Here is a 19,349-nt window from a genome sequence, read left to right on the forward strand (position 1 = left end):
CCGCGCGACGGCCCGGTGGGAAGTCCGCCGTCCGGCCCCGCCCCTCCCCTCCCGCCGCCCCGCGGTCCGGGGCGCCCGCGGCCCGCTTCCCACGCGGAGGGCCGAGTCCTGCCTGGAGGGGCTCGCGGAGCCCGGCCCGCCCGCGGCGCCTGGCAGGGCCGAGGTGCGCTTCCGGGCCACTTCCGGCCCGGGCTGACGGCAGATGAAGGGGGGGAGCGGCGCGGACCCGAGCCCCGACGCCGGACGGACGGCGCAGGGCAGCACCGCGGGGACGGGGCGGGGGGGGGGCGGGGACCGCGGGGCGGGGGGGGGCGGGGACCGCGGGGACCGCGGGGACGGGGCGGGGGGGAGCGGGGACCGCGGGGACGGGGCGGGGGGGAGCGGGGACCGCGGGGCGGGGGGGGAGCGGGGACCGCGGGGCGGGGGGGAGCGGGGACCGCGGGGACGGGGCGGGGGGGAGCGGGGACCGCGGGGCGGGGGGGGAGCGGGGACCGCGGGGGGGGGGAGCGGGGACCGCGGGGCGGGGGGGAGCGGGGACCGCGGGGCGGGGGGGAGCGGGGACCGCGGGGCGGGGGGGGGGAGCGGGGACCGCGGGGCGGGGGGAGCGGGGACCGCGGGGGGGGGAGCGGGGACCGCGGGGGGGGGGAGCGGGGACCGCGGGGGGGGGGAGCGGGGACCGCGGGGGGGGGGAGCGGGGACCGCGGGGGGGGGGGGGAGCGGGGACCGCGGGGGGGGGGAGCGGGGACCGCGGGGGGGGGGGAGCGGGGACCGCGGGCGGGGGGGTCCGGGGGTCCGGCCGCAGCCGGGCGCGGGCGCGGGCGCGGGCAATCACAGGGCACCAGGCGGAGGCACGGAGGCACAGCGGTTTAATGAGGAGGCGCGCCCCGCCGCGCGCGCCGCCCACGGGCGCAGAGCATCCCCACGCAGAAGGCCGCCGCCGCCGCCCGGCGCCCACGGCTGACTAGCAAGAGCGCTCAGTGGCCCCCAACACTCCTGTGCGCAAGCTGGCGCGCCGCCGCTTCGAGAGTTACCACTGACGTCCCCGCGAGGCCGGCCGCGCACACTGGTGGCGCCCTCCGGGTGGAAGCAGGGCCTGGCGAGCCAGCTCGGGGCCGGCCCTGGCCCGCACGGGCAGAACCACCAACCCGACCCGGCCGCCGCCTGCAACCCCTCAGGCAGCCGGGCTCTGCACAGGCCGGGTTCCCGTCGGCTCAGGTGGTTCCCTTTATTCCTTGTCTCCAGGTTGGAATTGCCCTAGGAGAAGAAACAATAGCAATTACTGTACCATATGCAGGGGGAGGAAAAAAAAACTGATGATACAGTAGCTTAAAAATATAGATATTGGGCTGGGAAGGTGGCTCAGTGGTAGAGCGCTTGCCTCGCATGCCTGAGGTCCTGGGTTCGATTCCTCAGCACCACATAAGCAGGGAAAAAAAGCCGGAAGTGGTGCTGTGGCTCAAGTGGTAGAGCGCTAGCCTTGAGCTGAAGAGCTGAGGGACAGTGCCCAGGCCCAGAGCTCAGGCCCCACGACCAGACCCAAAAAAAAAGAAAAATATATATATATATATTTGTTTTTATCACTCTGCTGCTGTATAGCAGCGGTGCTCTGTGCATGAGGAAATCGCTTACAACACAACTGTGCTGTGTATATGAGTCTCTAACACCGCTTACCTATGTGGGATATGAAGAAGTGGCCCAGAGCCTGTCGGTCCTATGCTTTTGGTTCGTTCTTCCCAACCTTTAGTAGCTTTGTAAAGCCTGGAGGGATCTCTGCTGACATTATTCTCAACCTGTAATCAGAAGTAAAGTAGGGCTAGTTAACTCTCAGGAAATAAATTTATTTCTATTACACAAGTAAGACCTGCAGCAGCAGTATGGAACATACTTGTTATCAGCTAAAAAGTGACATGTTCATAACGAACTTCTAATTGTGCTCATGTAGCTGAAATAAAATTTGGGCTACATGTATTTATCAATAAACTAGGTGTTTACTTTTCTATTATCTTATTCTATTTTGGAAAAGCATAATAGTGATCCAATTACACAGTAAGTGAGTGGTGAGAAACGATCACTGAGTGTCTACTTGGCCTGTAAAGGCTCTAGAACCTCTGTTCTGAGCATACCACCAAGATTACACTATGTTCACAGCTGCGTAGACACAAAACACAGGCACATACAGCTAAGAACGACATGGAGGAAGGGCGAAGTAATTCAGGGAGGAAGAAAAGCTGCTGCTCATGTACAATGGCGGCATTCAAACAATAGCTGCTTTCAAATACGTAAACAAATAAGAAAGGGAAAGTCGACATAGAGGATGAGGTACCGCTAGCTGAGCAACCCAGTGGCGTACACCTGTAATCCCAGCTATCTGGGAGGCTGAGATCAGAGGGCTCAAAGTGGGGAGGCCAGCTTGGACAAGAAAGTTCGCAAGAGCTGGGCTCCGGTGTCTGGCTGTCTGTCATCCTAGCTAGTCAGGACACTGAGGACTGCGGTTCAAAGCCAGCCCAGGCAGGAAAGCCCGTGAGACTCTCCAATAAACCATCAGAAAACTAGAAGTGGTGCTGTGGCTCAAGTGGTAGAGCACTTGTCTTGAGCTGAAGAACTGAGGAACAGCACCCGGGCCCAGAGTTCAAGCCCCAGGACTGGCAAAAAAAAAAAAAAAAATACCCCAAAACCTCAGAACTGAGTACCTTTTCTTTTAATTTGGTCAGCCTTCTTTGTTTTTCTGCCTTTTCGTCTTCCTTTGCCAGTCTATCTAGAATTTTCAACTCGAGTTTGTGTAAATCCTAAAATAATACCAACAGAAAGAGAAGAAAACAGTGTTAGGATCTGCCTCCGTGTCAGCTGTTGCAAGTAGAGCTAAGTACCCTGAAGTGCCATGGGCATGGAGGCCTCCCCCATCCTTCGGAGCTGTCCTTGGTCCTGCTCATAGGCTCAGGCTCACACGTCTGTCTCCTGGGTGAGGCGCACTTATCAACAAAGACCCATCTAGCTGTACATCAGTCACTGTTTGTCTTTTATTACATGGCCTGCTTCGCTTCCGGGAGAGCGGGGAGGCCTGGGATCTCCTGCTATTCATTCGATAGAACTTTTATGAAGACACGGAAAGCAAGCTGGTGTCTCAGTCCTGTCATCCTCACTGGGAGGCTGAGATCTGGGAACTGTAGTTAGAAGCCAGCTGGGGCAAGGTCTGTGGAAACTCTTTTTTTTCTTTTTTTGGTCTGGTCGTGGGGGCTTGAACTCTGGGCCTGGGCGCTGTCCCTCAGCTCTTCAGCTCAAGGCTAGCACTCTACCACTTGAGCCACAGCGCCACTTCTGGCTTTTTCTGCTTATGGGGTGCTGAGGAATTGAACCCAGGGCCTCATGCATGCAAGGCAAGTGCTCTACCACTGAGCCACCTTCCCAGCCCCATCTGTGGAGACTCTTATCTCAAATAAACTACTCAAGCAGCAGCGTGGTAGAGCACTAGCCTAGAGCACAAAAGGTCAGGGGCAGTGCCCAGACCCTGAATTCAAACCCCAGGACCAGCACCAAAAGAAAAAAAAAAAAGGCTTCAAAGAAAGCAAGCACCATTTCGACTAGGAATGTATTTTTCTCTGCGCCTTCCTTCTTTGTGGCTGCCAGGACCATCTCTTCTTTCTTTCTTCTTCATCAGGCAGACACCCCCCAAGCCCTCCCCACTCCCTTCTGCACTGGGCCACACCTGTCACCACAGCAGTTACCTTCTGCTGGTACTAGAGCTTGAACTCAGGGCTAGGGAGCTCTCTTTCAGCTTTTTCATTCAAGTTGGGCACTCTGCCACTTGAGTCACAGCTCCACTTCTGGCTTTTTGCTGGCTAATTGAAGATAAGAGTCTCATAGACTTTCCTGTCTGGGTTGGCTTTGAACCAAGACCCCCAGATCTCAGCCTCCTGAGAGGCTATGGTCTATGGGCATGAGCCAGTGGCGCCCAACTCAATTTACTTTTGTGGACCAGAAGCTGGAAGTAACGCCTGTGTGTGTGTGGCCTGTAAGGATCATTCGGGGGCCTGGCAGTTTTGGTTTATGGGGTAGATAGAGCTCTGCCTCCCAAGCCTGAGGCCCTGAGTTCAAATACATTTACTCACTCTTTCTTGAAACCTGGAAATTTCATCAGCAGCGATTTTCCTTCTCTCTGCCTTTTCTGCTTTCTCCCTTGTCTCCTTTTCAAGCCGCAGAAACTCTTCCTGCTCTTTCTTCTGCTGGGTGTAACTCTCCAGCAGGAGTCTGAGTTTGAGCTGGCGCTGGCGTGTCCTTTGCTGCCGCTTCTCCTTCTCCTCCTCCTCCACTTTCAGCTGCGAGGCCGATTTCATCGACAGCTCCAGGCTCTTCTGTCTTCTCCAAGCTTCAACCGCCATTTTCTGTCTCTTTCTTTGATCCTCTTTGTGCTTTTCATGACCTTCCGGTTTGTTAGAAGCAGTAACAGGCACTGTGTCTGCGTTTTCTTTTAACTTGATGAGTTCTTCCTTTTTTTGCTGTTTTTTAGTTTTCCAATTCTGAATAGACTAAATGATTTTTTTAAAAAAGATAGAAATGTTTTTAAATAACCTTCAGTATTTTGAGATACAACCTCAAACCTATTATTTTTGGAAAGAATATTGATTACTGGATCGGGCTGCTCTGCTTTCTGTTTTGTTTTGAACCAATGGCAGCTGTTTTCCTATTTTCCACTGTGAAAAGAAAAATCACTACACCCAGCTGGCCACTTGTGGCTCACACCTGTAATCCTAGCTACTCAGGAGATCAAGATCCTAGGATAAAAGGTCAAAGCCAGCTTGGACAGGAAAGTCTGTGAGACTCTTACCTCCAAGTACAAAAAAAAAAAAAAAAAATTGGGAATGGAGCTATGACTAAAGTGGTGGTGCTAGCCTTGAGCATGAAGCTCAGGGACAGAGCGGGGCATGCGGCTCAGCTGTGCAGTGCTTGCCTAGCATGCATCAAGTCCTGGGTTGGATTCCTCTGCACCAAAAAAAAACCAAAACAAAACACTGTACTTTTAAAAACCATGAAGAATGGACCATTCTGGGCTTCCCTCCTTCCTCTCCGTCCTCGGGATGTCAAGGCCACAGTGCCATGTGCATCTCTTCCTCTCTCTCCTTCCCTGTGTCTCACTGTCGCCTCCATGTGGCCTTCCACTGCAGAGAGAACCTTCTGGATGGTCAAGTATCAGGAGAGGAATTAGAGGTGGGGTGGTCAAGAACATGATCCCTGTAGCCAGACTACCTGAAATCAAAGCCTGGCCACGCTGCTCACTAGATGTGGCCGCCTTCATCCTGCTCATCTCTAAAGGGCATGGCATACAGGGTTGAAGAGTATTAAAACAAACACAAAAACAACAAAAACCACCTGGCAAAATCTGTCATCCTATAAACTTGGGCATCAGATCTGAGGATCACAGTTTGAAGCAAACCTTGGTAGGAAGAGACTCTTTGTTGTTGCTGTTGGTCATGGGGCCTGAACTCTGGGCCTGGGCGCTGTGCCTCAGCTCTTCAGCTCAAGGCTAACGCTCTACCACTTGAGCCATAGCACCACTTCCAGGTTTTTCTGCTTATGTGGTGCTGAGAAATCGAACCCAGGGCCTCATGCATGCAAGGCAAGCACTCTACCACTGAGCCATCTTCCCAGCCCTTCATCAGACTCTTATCTCCAATGAACCACCAAAAAGCCAGAAGTAGAGCTATGGCTCAAGTGGTAGAGCACCAGCCTGGAGTGGAAAAAGCTAAGGGACAGAGCACCCTGGCCTTGAGTTCAAGCCCCAGTACCCACACAGAGAAAAAGTAATAGTCAGTCTCCGAGTACAGGTTTGTAAAGATCCTTTCAAATTCTACCAGCCTTCTCTAGGATATACTTATACTGCATAACTTCCCTCCCAAGAAACTGTTTCCCTTTCTTTCTGTTTTTTGTTTTTTTCCAGGGCTGAGGACTGAACCCAGGGCCTTGCGTGTGCCGGGCGGGCGCCCTTCCACTGGGCTAAACCCCCAGCCCCCGAAACTGTTTCCCTTTACTTCCCTCCTCCCCCTCTCCTCCTCCCTCCCTTATTGAACATATATCTATAGGTGATTAAAACCAAATGCTATCTAATTCAGTGCTTCTCAAATTCTGGTCCTCAAAAAAATGTCAGGAATTCATGTCACAATGAATCAATGCATTTCCTCCTTCAGTGAGAAAATTTTCTATTAAAAAAAAAAAGCCAACAGGGAGCTATGGCTCACGCCTGTTGCCCTAGTTACTCAGGAGGCTGAGATCTGAGGATCACGGTTCAAAGCCAGCCCAGGCAGGAAAGGCTATGAGACTCTTACCTCCAATGAACCACCAGAAAACCAGAAGTGGTGCTGTGGCTCAAGTGGTAGAGCACTAGCCTTGAGCTGAAGAGCTGAGGGACAGCGCCCAGGCCCAGAGTTCAAGCCCCACGACCGACCAAAAAAAAAAAAAAAAGTCAATTGAGGGGCACAGCATGCATCTCAAGGAATCAGCTCTCTTGTCCACCTGCAGGAGTTTGCAGACTGGACATCGGGTCTGGGGACCAAGTGTGAGCAGCCCTGTTTCCAGGTGTGGTATGATGTAGCATGGCACTGTGTGTCACTAAAATGGCCTAAAACAAGTGTCCGTGGCTGCTGGGCTCCCTGCTTCTGTTGGATAGGCCGATGTGTGTAGAGTTGGGGTGGAGAGGAACAGACAGTTAAGGAGACACTCAAGGGCTCGCACAAAATCCACGCATGTCTGAAGATCATGTCTAGGCAGAAGGTGGGGGACAGAGGTGGTTGGCTCCCCTTGATGTCTTATGATTCCACAGATTCCAACTTGGCTCCATCTCCCCACTCCACGGCCTCCCTCCACCAGTACTCCACATGCTCTACCACCGCCTCCACCTCAGCCCTGTGTGCAGCGGCCGCCAGCAAGAGCAACAGCGCGGGACAGGGGAGCCTGGCGGGGAGAGCGTGGGCTTCATCTTTATAAACTGGCGTATGCTTCACAAAATCCTTCCAAAAAACTCCCCAAGCCAAACTTTCTACAATCAGCATACTGGAGGGGGGGAATGGGGGCCAGAGAGACGGAGAGCAACCAGAACAACACAAACCCTGCTACTTCCTCTAAAACTTCAAAGATGGAATTGATGAAGAGTCTATATTTCTTTCTTTTTGATGCTGGACCTGGGGTTTGAACTCAGGGCATGGGCAAAGCCCACTTGAGTCCACACCTACACTTCTGGCATTTTTCTGGTTCATTGGAGATAAGAGTCTCAGGAGCTTTCCTGCCCAGGCTGGCTTTGAACCATGATCCTCAGATCTCAGCCTCCTGAGTAGCTAGGATGACAGATGTGAGCCATGGGTACCCAGCTAAGTCCATTATTTATTACTCCAGTTTTGTCATCTGTTGAGCAGATGCATTTCTTTTCTTTTTTGTTGTTGGTCGTGGGTCTTGAATTCTGGGCCTGGGTGCTGTCTCTCAGCTCTTCAGCCACAGTGCCACTTTCAGTTTTCTGGTGGTTCATTGGAGATAAGAGTCTCAGACTTTCCTGCCCGAGCTGGCTTTGAACCACAATCCTCAGATCTCAGCCTCCTGAGTAGCTAGGATGAAAGGTGTGAGCCACCGGCGCCGGGCTGAACAGATACATTTCTTACTAAGCAAATAAAGAAGTCAGGGCTGGGAATGTGGCCTAGTGGTAGAGAGCTCACCTAGCATGCATGAAGCCCTGGGTTCCATTCCAGAAAAAGCATAAACAGAAAAAGCTAGAAGTGGCACGGTGGCTCAAGTGGTAGAGTGCTCACCTTGAGCAAAAAAAAGCAGCTCAGGGACAGCGCCAGGCCTTGAGTTCAAACCCCAGGACAGAAGTCAGACTTTTAGATAATAGATTATATAAACCCCTGGTTTTCAACCAGAACAGATTTTTCCTTTTGCTCCCAAGGGAATTGGATGGTTATAGAGTGAGTGTGCGTGTGCGTGCGTGTTGCTAGGCACTGAACCCAGAGCCTGCGCATGCTAGGCTGTGCTGCAGTTCCAGGAACCAGAGCTGTCTTGACAACCAGAGGAAGGGCTCGGCAGCTGGAGGAAGGGATGCTACCCACCGTCAGCCAACGCCATCCAGGACCTTCGTGCAAATGGAACTTGGGGAGAATTGGCTTTAATCCAAGGTTACTTTTAAAAAAAAATCTGGGATAGCCAAACTGTGAGTCTTTAATATGGGTAATGAAGTGTGAGTCAAAAATCTTAAAGAGGTCGGGTGCCAGTGGCTCACGCCTGTCATCCTAGTTACTCGGGAGGCTGAGATCTGAGGATCGTGGTTCAAAGCCAGCCTGGGCAGGGAAGTCCATGAGACTCTTATCTCCAATAAACCACTCAGAAAACCAGAAGTGGCGCTGTGGTTCAAGTGGTGCAGCGCTCTCCTTGAGCTGAAGAGTTGAGGGACAGTGCCCCATGACCACCAATGAAACAAAAAACTCAAAGCCTGTAACAGTGGAGCATTTTTCCCGACAGCCTCTTGCTTTTCCTCTCCCGAGTAGCACACTCCTGGCTGGTGAAGCAGACTTGTTTCCCAAGTCTGAGCAAATCTGAGCAGGGAAGTGGACTATCAGACATTCTATGTCCCGCTGTGTGATTCGTGGGCTAGAAACACTGGCAGGACAAGTCTGCTTGTCAGTGCCACAGGCGTACTTCACAGGTTGTTGTTCTGAGTATAGCACCCTCCCACAACACAGAAACCCACGGCGAGAGTCGGCCATTAATCTCATCCTCACCTTTCTCTTCTTTTCTTCCAGGGCCAGCAGCTTCCGGAACCACTGCTCGTGCAGCTCCACCTCCTCCTGCGTCCTTCCCGGCAGGTGCTGCAGAGCCTCCCGCGTGAAGCCGGCCTTCCCCTTGTGCTTGTTCCGGATGCGCAGGAAGTTCTGGTGGTCACACTCATCCCAGCCCCCCAGGCGCCCTCCTGTCTGCTGGAGGAACTTTTCAAACTCCACCACTTCCGCCGGAAGGGTACTGGCCGCCACTCTGTCCACCGCCGCTTTGCTTGAGATGGCACGGAAAGCTTTCTCTGTTTCTGAATTGCCCAAAGCCCACGTGTCAATCTTCCGTGAGATGGCGCTCAACTCGTTGTTAGTGGTTCTCTCTTCCTTAATAAGCTTTTCGTATCTGCAACAGAAGACAAACGAAGCTTGGGGAAGAAGATATGGCCGGTCCACCTTAACCCTTCATTCCCCTCAAAACTGAACTATCCGGACCCCTCCAGGTGACACCAATACAAATCTGAGTCTTCAAAACAAGCCTGCTCCCCTTGGGAATAAAAAAAAAAAAAGCCAAATATGTCCCCTTCTAGCCATCTAAACCCTAAGGGACAGACAGGGGCCACTTTGCATTGATGTGAGACTCATAATATACAAGGACCTATTGGTGAATGATGAAAAGTCAGCAGGCCACTGTTTTCATATGAAAATGAGGTTACACATACATCAGCCTTTGCTCTTCTTTAAAAGTATTAATTGCGTTTTCAATTTCTTCCATCATTTCTCTGAGCTTTTCAACAACTGTAAAAACAAAGAAAGTCCATGGGAAAATGGTTATTTTCTTGTCATGTTTCAGAATGGCCAAGTTAAAGTTGAAGAAGAAAAAAAAATGTTCCCTAATATTTTTTTTGGGGGGGGGGTCCGGTTGTGGGGCCTGAACTCTGGGCCTGGGCGCTGTCCCTCAGCTCTTCAGCTCAAGGCTAGTGCTCTACCACTTGAGTCACAGCGCCACTTCCGGCTTTTTTCTTTTTGCTTATGTGGTGCTGAGGGATCGAACCCAGGTCCTCAGGCATGCAAGGCAAGCACTCTTACCACTGAGCCAACTTCCCAGCCCAAGATGTTCCGTAATTTAAAAACATTTCTTAAGCAATTAAGAAAACTCTGTTCAAAAAAAAAAATTTTTTTTTTGCCAGTCCTGGGGTTTGAACTCAGGGCCTGGGCACTGTCCCTGAGCTTCTTTTGCTCAAGGCTAGCACTCTACCACTTGAGCTCCACCACCACTTCCAGGCTTTTTCTGTTTATGTGGTACTGAGGAATTGAACTCAGGGCTTCATGCACAGTAGGCAAGCACTCTACCACTAAGCCACAATCCCAGCCCCAAAAGCAAATTTTTTTACTGCAATTTTTTTCTTTTTATCAGTCATGGGGCTTGAACTCTGGGTCTGGGCACTGTCCCTGAGTTCTTCAGCTCAAGGCCAGCACTCTACCACTTGAGCCACAACACCACTTCTGGTTTTGGAGTGGTTAACTGGAGATAAGAGTCCCACAGACTCTTCCTCCCAGGCTAGCTTTGAACCAGGATCCTCAGATCTCAGTCTCCTAAGTAGCTAGGATGACAGGAGTGAGCCACCGGCGCCTGGCTGCCATTTCTCATTACAACTTTTTTTTCCAAACATACATATCATTAAATGTTACAATTAATTTTTTTAATAAAAAAGTATTTCCTACTTAGCAAACTGTTGTTTGACCTGCAGTTTGCATCAGACAAATGTGGTGGTTAAATTTCCTCATAGATATATCCACTCACCTCTTGAAAGAGCCCTTATCATGTATGTTTTTTGTCTGTTTTTGGTGTTTGTCTGTTTTGAGCTTGAACTCAAGTTCTGGGCACTATCCTTCACAGTGCACTTTATAACACTTGGTGATTAATTGGAGAGAAGAGCCTCACAGACTTTCCTGACCAGGCCAGCTTTGAACTGCGATCCTCAGATCTCAGCCTCTTGAGTAGCTAGGATGACAGGCGTGAGCCACCAGCACTTGGCCTCTTTTTTCCTCTTAATTAGCTGTACCTCATGCTTTCCACCTCACAAATGAATTAGTCTCTGTCCGTCCTCCCTCCCTCCCTCCCTCCCTCCCTCCCTGTCTCCCTTCCTCCCTCCTTCCTTCCTTCCTCCCTTTCTCCCCTCCCATTCTTTCCTTCCTTTCTTCCTTCCTTAGGATTTGAACTTGGGTTTATATTTGCTCAGCTTGCTTACTTGCTTGACTGATGCTCTACCACTTGAGCAAAAACCTCCAACCTGGCTTCTGGCTGGTAATTCTCAGGATGGACTCTTGTAGAGCTTTCTGCCTGGGCTGGCTCTGAGTCATGCCCCTCTAGATTTTGGCAGTCCAAGTAGCTAGGATTATAGGCATGAGCCACAGGTATTGGCCTTCTGTCTTATACTTGTACAAGATTTAGCAGCACGTAAAGGTTAAAAAACTTTTTAAAACACTTTAGAAACCTCTTGTGCTTCCTTACTAATCCCCAATCATTTAAACAGAGTTTTGTTGCATTAAAGCCGTTTGTTTTTTTAAAGAGAGAAATATCTATCTTATTAGAAAAGCATGTTTTCTTAATGAGTAGTCGGAAATAGCAGTAGGTGAGAAAGATGCCAACGTTTCAGTTCACTTACAATCAGGGGTGGGCTTCACATCTTTCAACTGATGCTGAAGCTTCTTGACGTTGTTGTGTATTTTGGCTAATTGCTGCTGGATTTTTGCTCCTGTAAGGAAGAAATACACTCCTGTAAGCGGTTCTGTGACAAGTGTGGTGACAGCTGGGGTTGTGCACAGGCGATCCCAGTCACCGAGGAAAGGAAGCACAGGGCTAGGCAGGACAGTGGAGCACTCCGCCTTATCAAAGACAGAGCTCCTCTCGCGTTCCTCACTGTCTGAAAGGACGGCGACCTTTACTACTCGCTGCTGAGGGAAGCGGGCTGGCTTCTCCTCTGTGGAGACTGAGTTATGGGACACGGTTTTAAATGCTTGATCAGTAACCTGAAGCTCGTCGTCCTTTGTTCTTTAAAATCATTTTTGTTTTGCATTATAGAACTAGAACTCTTAACACTATTGTAGACATACTGGAACTATGTGACCAGCAATTGTATTAATACTGATAAACCTATTGCCATCACCTTAATCTGAACACATCCTCTACAATCGTGAGTGAAATCAGGGTCAAGGCCCCAGGAGGTGTGTCTGGCATACAAGCTCAACCAAAGGACCGGCCTGAAGTAAAATGTGAGGTCCAGAACAAAAGCCTCATAGACAGGGGGTGTTAAGGCCTTCTCATGTAGTCTTTGCCAGCAGGAAGCTGACTGGATTCTTCTTCCATTTTGGGGGGGGAGGGGGCAGTCCTGGGGCTTGAACTCAGGGTCTGGGCACTGTCCCTGAGCTTCTTTTACTCAAGGCTAGCACTTGACTACTTGAGCCACAGTACTACTTCTGGCTTTTTCTATGTGGTACTGAGGAATCAAACTCAGGGCTCTGTGCATCTTAGGCGAGTGCTCTACCACTAAGCCACGTTCCCAGTCCTTCTTGTTTTTTTCCTAAACTAATAATGGTAACATTTCTTTACAGTAGTCGATGTAGGTCATAGTCACATTCATACATACAGTCACACAGCAGCAACAGCATTGTACATCTTTAGGTATTTTATGCACTCTCTTTTTCCTGCTTTTGCAATTTTTCACAAATGAACCCCAAGCACCCTAACAGCTCAATCCAAAAATCCTTACAATTTCTTTTCCCCTTTGGTGGCACTGAGGATGAAAGCCAGGCCCGGGTGCAGGCCCCGCACACTGAGCCGGGCTGCAGCCTGAGCCGGGGAAGCACCCCAATCAGCCTCCAAAGAAACAGCCACAACTCCAGCTTGGCTCTACCCTTTAAAACGTACAACCCGGGAATTCCATCAACGAAAACCTTCATTCCCTCCTGGCTCAGACAAACCCAGGTGTCATTACCAAAGGGAAATGGGAGGTCCAGGTCGCCTTTGCAAAGGGGAAATGAAGTGGCCTCAGAGTCACCAACCAGCAGTCTGCTTCTCTGCAAAAGCAATGCAAGAATACGAGGCCAGCAATGTCTCTACTTATCTGGGAGGCGAAGCTCTGGGTGGCCCAGAACGAGGCACTCACATGAGGACCTGGAGCACTCGACTGCCACTGCCCACAGAAGGCGACTTTTTAAAACGGTGTGATCTAGCACTGTGAAAGAAAGACTAGAAATTTCTGTGAACTGGTGATGAGAGAGTACCGCACACAGTGCCATCTCTACGGTACTAGGTCAGTATGTTACAAAACTTAGGTGCCTGGGGACCCTTATCTCTCCCGTAAGCAATGCTAAGTAGCACCAGTATGATACGGATTTCCCAGCATGCACGGGTGCAGTCTACAAGGTACCATCACAGACTTCTACGGGTGAGCATTTAGCACGCCACTGAGAATGCCTTCATCTCACAGCACACAGGGCAGATTTACCTGTGCGGACAATGGCACTTTATTCTGTTCACCTCTCTTGGGGCGGAAACACAGAACCACGTGGCCTGTTACTTCCTACAGCTCCTAAGCAGACATTCTGATCTGTGTTGCTTAAGGGAGCCAGAACTCAGTCACCAAGGCCAGAACCAGCTAAGGTCAGACAGCCCAGGACACAAGCCACTTCTGAGAGCTTTTAATAGCATGTACGGATGAGTCAATTACCCCCTCCCCCCATTCTCTCTTTCCTATTAAAATGGAAGCTACCCAGTCAAGTGAGTGAGCTGAAAGACACATGTAACACCAACCAAAGGACTCAACGGAACACGCAGCACAGATGGACAGGCAGGAAAGGATGGATTTCATCATGAAACGTTTCTGTTCATCAAACTCTACTTACTTTCTGTTTTCCTGCTGTTAATCAATTTGTTTTCCAGTTCTTCCAGCATATTGTGCTCAGTTCTGAAGTCACTCTTTTGGTTGTAGAGATGACTGTACTTATCTTTTTCTATGATAATAACCCTTCAGGAAAAGAGACAAATGGTATAAGTGATTCAGATTAACAAGTTTGATTATTTACTTAAGTATATATATATATATATATATATATATATATATATATATATATATATAAAGATATGTAAATAAATCTTTTTAGTGCCAGTATTAGGGCCTAAACTCAGGGCCTGGGTGTGGTCCCTTAGCTTTTTCATTGAAGTCTTGGGCTCTACCTACCACCTGGCTGACTCAAATATGCTTAATTATTTAAAATATGAAGATGTGCGTGGTAATCACAACTTTATATTGTGATCAATTCATTTACAGAGTAAGAAAATAATTACTTTGATTAACAAAGTTCAGGAATCAAAATATTAGTCAAATAAAGAGCAGGGAGTTAAGTCCCACGAGTATCAACTGTAATTTGAACTGTTATATGACTAATAAATGTTAAAATATGTATAGCACAGCTAAAAAATGAAAAATGTTGATACATAAAAATGTAAAGAGAAGCCGGGCGCTGGTGGCTCACGCCTGTAATCCTAGCTACTCAGGAGGCTGAGATCTGAGGATCGCGGTTCAAAGCCAGCCCGGGCAGGAGAGACCGTGAGACTCCTATCTCCAATAAACCACCAGAAAACCGGAAGTGGCGCTGTAGCTCAAGTGGTAGAGCGCTCGCCTTGAGCTGAAGAGCTGAGGGACAGCGCCCAGGCCCAGAGTTCAAGCCCCACGGCCGGCAAAAAAAAAAAAAAAAAAAAAAAAAAATGTAAAGAGATAGCTATCGTATTGTCCTTGAAGTATATTACTTTAGTATGGTAAAATAGACTATATTAAGTAGTCTATTATCAAGTGTCAATCTTTTTGGGGGGTTCAGTTGTGGGCTTGAATTCAAGGCCTGGTGTGGGCCTGTCCCTGAGCTTTTGTCCCCCAGGCCAGTGCTCTACCACTTAGAACCACAGTTCTACTTCTGGCTTTCTAGTGGTTAACTGGAGATGAGTCTCACAGCCTCTCTGGCCCGGGCTGGCTTTGACCCTGATCCACAGATCTCAGCCTGCCTTTCTGTTGTTATACTGGACAGGATATTTCTAATCATGTGGGAGTAGGTAAGGTCCTGTTGGATTAATTTTCTGTTGTCCATGCACAAATGACTAGTAATGCTATACTTACTGATTTTTTAATTTTTCTGCTGTGCGTAGGAATTCTGCTCTCTTCATGCGACTAACTTTCTGTTTCCAGTTCTGCAGCTGAGGCCGAATTCTACCAGAGGCACCCAGATAGCTATCGCTCTGCACAGAGAACAAAAACATCAGTACCGATAATAAAAGCATCCACGTGCAATGGTTTTCACATAGAACATCAGCAGTTGAGTTTCTCAGGGGATCCTTTTAGGGTCAAACCAGTTTTTAAAAAACACACGTACGTGGGGAGGATGTGGGGAGGCTGGGAAGGGATGTGAAGGGTAAACAAAGGAGAAGCCTGCAATACTTGATAAGAAATGTACTCATTATCTTGCCCATGTAATTGTAACCCCTCTGTACAATATGTTCACAAAAAACAACAACAAACAAACAAAAAAAAAAAACGACACCTACGGGCAGGCGCTGTGGCTCAAGCCCATCATCCTGGCTACTCAAGAGGCTGAGATCTGGAGATCGGATTTCGAAGCCAGCCCTGGCAAGAAAGCCTGTGGAGCCCCTTCACTCCAACTAACCACCAAAAAAGGTGGGACTTAGGCTGGGAATGTGGCTTAGAGGTAGAGTGCTCGTCTAGCATGCATAAAGCCCTGGGTTCGATTCCTCAGTACCACATACACAGAAAAAGCCAGAAGCGGAGCTGTGGCTCAAGTGGTAGAGCGCTAGCCTTGAGCAAAAGGAGGTCAGGGACAGCGCCCAGGCCCTGAGTTCAAGAAGAGGAGAAGTTAGAGCTATGGCTCAAATTGTAGCTCACCGGCCTTGAGCACAGAAGCTCAGGCCCTGAGTTCACCCCAGTGTGTGTGTGTGTGTGTGTGTGTGTGCGTGTGTGTGCGTGTGTGTGTGTGCGTGTGTGTGTGTGTGTGTGTGCGTGTGTGTGTGCGTGCGTGTGTGTGTGTGCGTGCGTGTGCGTGTGTGTGTGTGTGTGCGTGTGTGTGTGTGTGCGTGCACACACAATACTTTGTGGAAAAAGGACTATCAGTCTTTCTTTTTTTTTTTTTTCCTTATGCCAGTCCTGGGCCTTGAGCTCTGGGCCGGGGCCCCGTCCCTGAGCTTTATTAGCTCAAGGCGAGCTCTCTACCACTGGACCCACAGTGCCGCGCACGGCTTCTTCTGAGTAGTTGACTGGAGATCAAATCCACTCGGGCTGGCTTTGAACCCGGATCCTCAGCCTCCGGAGTAGCTGGGGTTCCAGGCAAGGGCCGGAGTGTGTTCTAAAGTGCTAAACGGAGGAAGGCACCTTGCATCCGGGTTCCGCATCCATTCCATCTGATTAGCTCGCTCCCTGAGGCCCGGGGCGGCACCGGGGAGGAGGGTGGCGTCCCCCAGCCGGGCACCGGGGGCCGACCCGCCCCGGCCGCCCCCGGGCCCGCGCCCCCAGCCCCCCGGCCGCCTCCCCACCCGGGCCCAGGCCACCGCCCGCCCGGCCCGCGCCCCGCCCCGGCCCTCGGTCACCTGTGGCGACGCCGCCGCTCCCGCGCCGGGCCCGGGCGTCGCCCCCGCCCCCGCCGTGGCCGCCGCCGCCGCCGCCACCACCGTCGTCAGGGCCGCCATGTCTCCTCACGGAGCGAGGCCCGGCTGCCGGAGCTTCGGCCCCGCGCGGCCCGCCGGCGTCCGCACGCCACGCCACGGCCGGGGGTGCCGGGCTGCAGGGCGGGGCCGCGGAGGGCGTGGCTGGAGCGTGGGGCGGGGCCACGGAGGGCGTGGCTGGAGCGTGGGGCGGGGCCACGGAGGGCGTGACGGGAGCGTGGGGCGGGGCCTCGGAGGGCGTGGCTGGAGCGTGGGGCGGGGCCACGGAGGGCGGGCCTGGAGCGTGGGGCGGGGCCACGGAGGGCGGGCCTAGTGCGCGGGGCGGGGCCATGGAGGTGGGATTGGAGCGCAGGGCGGGACCACAGAGGGCGTGACTGGAGCGTGGGGCGGGACCACAGAGGGCGTGACTGGAGCGTGGGGCGGGGCCACGGAGGGCGTGACGGGAGCGTGGGGCGGGACCATGGAGGTGGGACTGGAACGCGGGGCGGGACCGCGGAGGGCGGGCCTAGTGCGCGGGGCGAGGCCATGGAGGTGGGACTGGGGCGTGGGGCGGGGCCGTGGAGGTGGGACTGGGACGTGGGGGCGGGGCCACGGAGGTGGGACTGGGGCGTGGGGCGGGGCCACAGAGGTAGGCCTGGAGGGTGGGGCGGGGCCGTGGAGGTGGGACTGGGGCGTGGGGCGGGGCCACAGAGGTAGGCCTGGAGCGTGGGGCGGGGCCGTGGAGGTGGGACTGGGGCGTGGGGCGGGGCCGTGGAGGTGGGACTGGGGCGTGGGGCGGGGCCACAGAGGTAGGCCTGGAGCGTGGGGCGGGGCCGTGGAGGTGGGACTGGGGTGGGGCGGGGCCGTGGAGGTGGGACTGGGGCATGGGGCGGGGCCACAGAGGTGGGACTGGAGCGTGGGGCGGGGCCACAGAGGTGGGACTGGGGCGTGGGGCGGGACCACAGAGGTGGGACTGGGGCGTGGGGCGGGGCCACAGAGGTGGGCCTGGAGGGTGGGGCGGGGCCGTGGAGGTGGGACTGGGGTGAGGGGTGGGGCCACAGAGGTGGGACTGGGGCGTGGGGCGGGGCCGTGGAGGTGGGACTGGAGCGTGGGGCGGGGCCACAGAGGTGGGACTGGGGCGAGGGGGCGGGGCCGTGGAGGTGGGACTGGGGTGAGGGGTGGGGCCACAGAGGTGGGACTGGGGCGTGGCATGGGGCGGGGCCGTCCGTGGGCGGGGCCTGGGCGGGGCTGCGGGGCCGAGCTGGAGGGGGGGGCGGGGAGAGAAAGGAGGGGAATGGGGGGGAGAGGGAGGGAAAGAGGTAGAGGGAGAGGGAGGGGGAGGGGGATGGAGGGGGAGAGAGGGGAGGGAGAGGGAGGGGGAGAGAGGGGAGGGGGAGGGAGAGAGGGGGAAAAGAGGTAGAGGGGGAGGGAGGGGGAGAGGGGGGAAAGAGGAGGGGGGAGGGGGAGGGAGAGAGGGGAGGGAGGGAGAGAGGAGGGGGAGGGAGAGGAGAGGGAAAGAGGTAGAGGGAGGAGGGGGAGGGAGAGAGGGGAGGGAGAGAGAGAGGAGGGGGAGGGAGGGGAAGAGGAGGGGGAGATGGGGAGGGAGGGGAGGGAGGGAGGGGGAGGGAGGGGGAGGGGTTGGATTTCCGCTCGCTAAGGCTTCCCGCACCCCTTGTCCCGTGGCGGCTCTGTGCGTGGATTTATGTCCCGGCCCTGTGGGCCCCCGCCTGGACACTGAAGAATCACAGGGTTTTGTGAATGTTTCCCCTGACTGCCTTTCCTTTCTTGTGCTCTTTGTTTTTCATGGCTGCATTTGAGGAGAGGACAGCTGGACAGGTGTGACTGAACCGCGCATGCAAAGGTGACTGCTACTACCATGTGGACGGACAGACCCCGGGCCTAGGACAGGATGGGAACCAGAAACCAGCAAACCAAAACCTCACCTAATTACAATCCAAACGAACGCAGCTCGGTGCTCCACCCCGGCACACAGCTCCATCGCAGATCCCGGCCCAAGGCCCCCGGGCCCAGGAGGGCCGAGGAAACCCCTCCAAAGCTGCAACACATCGAGACATCCCTCTTATGCCCGGGCGTCAGGTTTACCCTCCTTCCCGCCCCTGGTTGTCTTAGAGCCGCTGTGCAGAGCTTATCCTTATTCAGGCTGTCAGTGCGCGTCAATCCACGCCGCCCCTCTCATCTTTTTAAATAATACACTAAGTACACGTGAATTGCCAACTGAACACTCTATCACTCTTTTACACACTTTTCACAAATGGATGACTTTTGTGGTTCCAGATAGAATTTACCAGTGTCAATCAACAGGGCAGGAAGAAATTGCTTCACAGAGACCTTTAATTTTTTTGGTTGGTCGTGGGGCCTGAACTCTGGGCCTGGGCGCTGTCCCTCAGCTCTTCAGCTCAAGGCGAGCGCTCTACCACTGAGCCATTCAGCGCCCAGGCCCTGAGTTCAAGCCCCAGGACCGGCCAAAAAAAAAAAAATATGTGAAAGACAATGGCTGTTGGAGATTCTTTTGCTGCAAGCTCTAGGTTTAAACATCAGACCAGCCTCAGGACATTAAGTCTCTTTGGTGTGGATGAGCTTCACAGCCACGTTACTTCATCCGAATAGAGTAGCTTTCTCAGAGAACTGCAGCCCACAGCACGTAGGTGCACCTAGCATTTCAAAATTAATTCCAGAAAGTCTGGAGGAGGTACTCATTTGTTTTAGTTACTGCGGATATTAAACTCATATTTCATATGTAGAGTCCTTGGGATTTAGAGGCAATTTCTCAGACGTCTAGTTTTCCAGTTTACATCTTTACTCCTGTTTGAGAATTTTAAATGAAAACCCACATTCCTCTACACAAACATAGAAGAGCACCAAGCACACATCAAGGAAACAATAAA

General features: G+C 52.7%; 1 protein-coding gene across 1 annotated transcript; it reads right to left on the bottom strand.

The window, feature by feature from the left end:
• Window positions 1-849: 849 nt before the first annotated feature.
• Ccdc112 (coiled-coil domain containing 112) lies at window positions 850-16,537 on the bottom strand. The gene is made up of 10 exons (XM_070031494.1): window positions 16,390-16,537; window positions 14,912-15,030; window positions 13,647-13,768; window positions 11,408-11,497; window positions 9,461-9,536; window positions 8,754-9,144; window positions 4,107-4,523; window positions 2,691-2,786; window positions 1,672-1,790; window positions 850-1,254 (listed from the first exon to the last, which is right to left on the bottom strand). The coding sequence occupies exons 1-10, from the start codon at window positions 16,486-16,488 to the stop codon at window positions 1,212-1,214; spliced, it is 1,572 nt and encodes a 523-aa protein (XP_069887595.1). The 5' UTR covers window positions 16,489-16,537; the 3' UTR covers window positions 850-1,211.
• Between the last annotated feature and the right edge of the window lie 2,812 nt (window positions 16,538-19,349).

Source organism: Dipodomys merriami, unplaced genomic scaffold (genome assembly GCF_024711535.1).
Source record: "Dipodomys merriami isolate MVZ:Mamm:240054 unplaced genomic scaffold, mDipMer1.0.p SCAF_201, whole genome shotgun sequence".
Classification (NCBI taxonomy): domain Eukaryota; kingdom Metazoa; phylum Chordata; class Mammalia; order Rodentia; family Heteromyidae; genus Dipodomys; species Dipodomys merriami.

What these genes read in the sequence shown, in the direction of transcription:
- Ccdc112 (XM_070031494.1), bottom strand. Translation starts at nt 16,488, where the DNA reads ATGGCGGCCCTGACGACGGTGGTGGCGGCGGCGGCGGCGGCCACGGCG. An exon ending in TTTCCAGGTTTCAAGAAAGA is followed by an intron (nt 2,787 to 4,106) that starts GTGAGTAAATGT and finishes GTATTATTTTAG; the next exon opens with GATTTACACAAACTCGAGTT. An exon ending in TGACCAAATTAAAAGAAAAG is followed by an intron (nt 1,791 to 2,690) that starts GTACTCAGTTCT and finishes TTCTGATTACAG; the next exon opens with GTTGAGAATAATGTCAGCAG.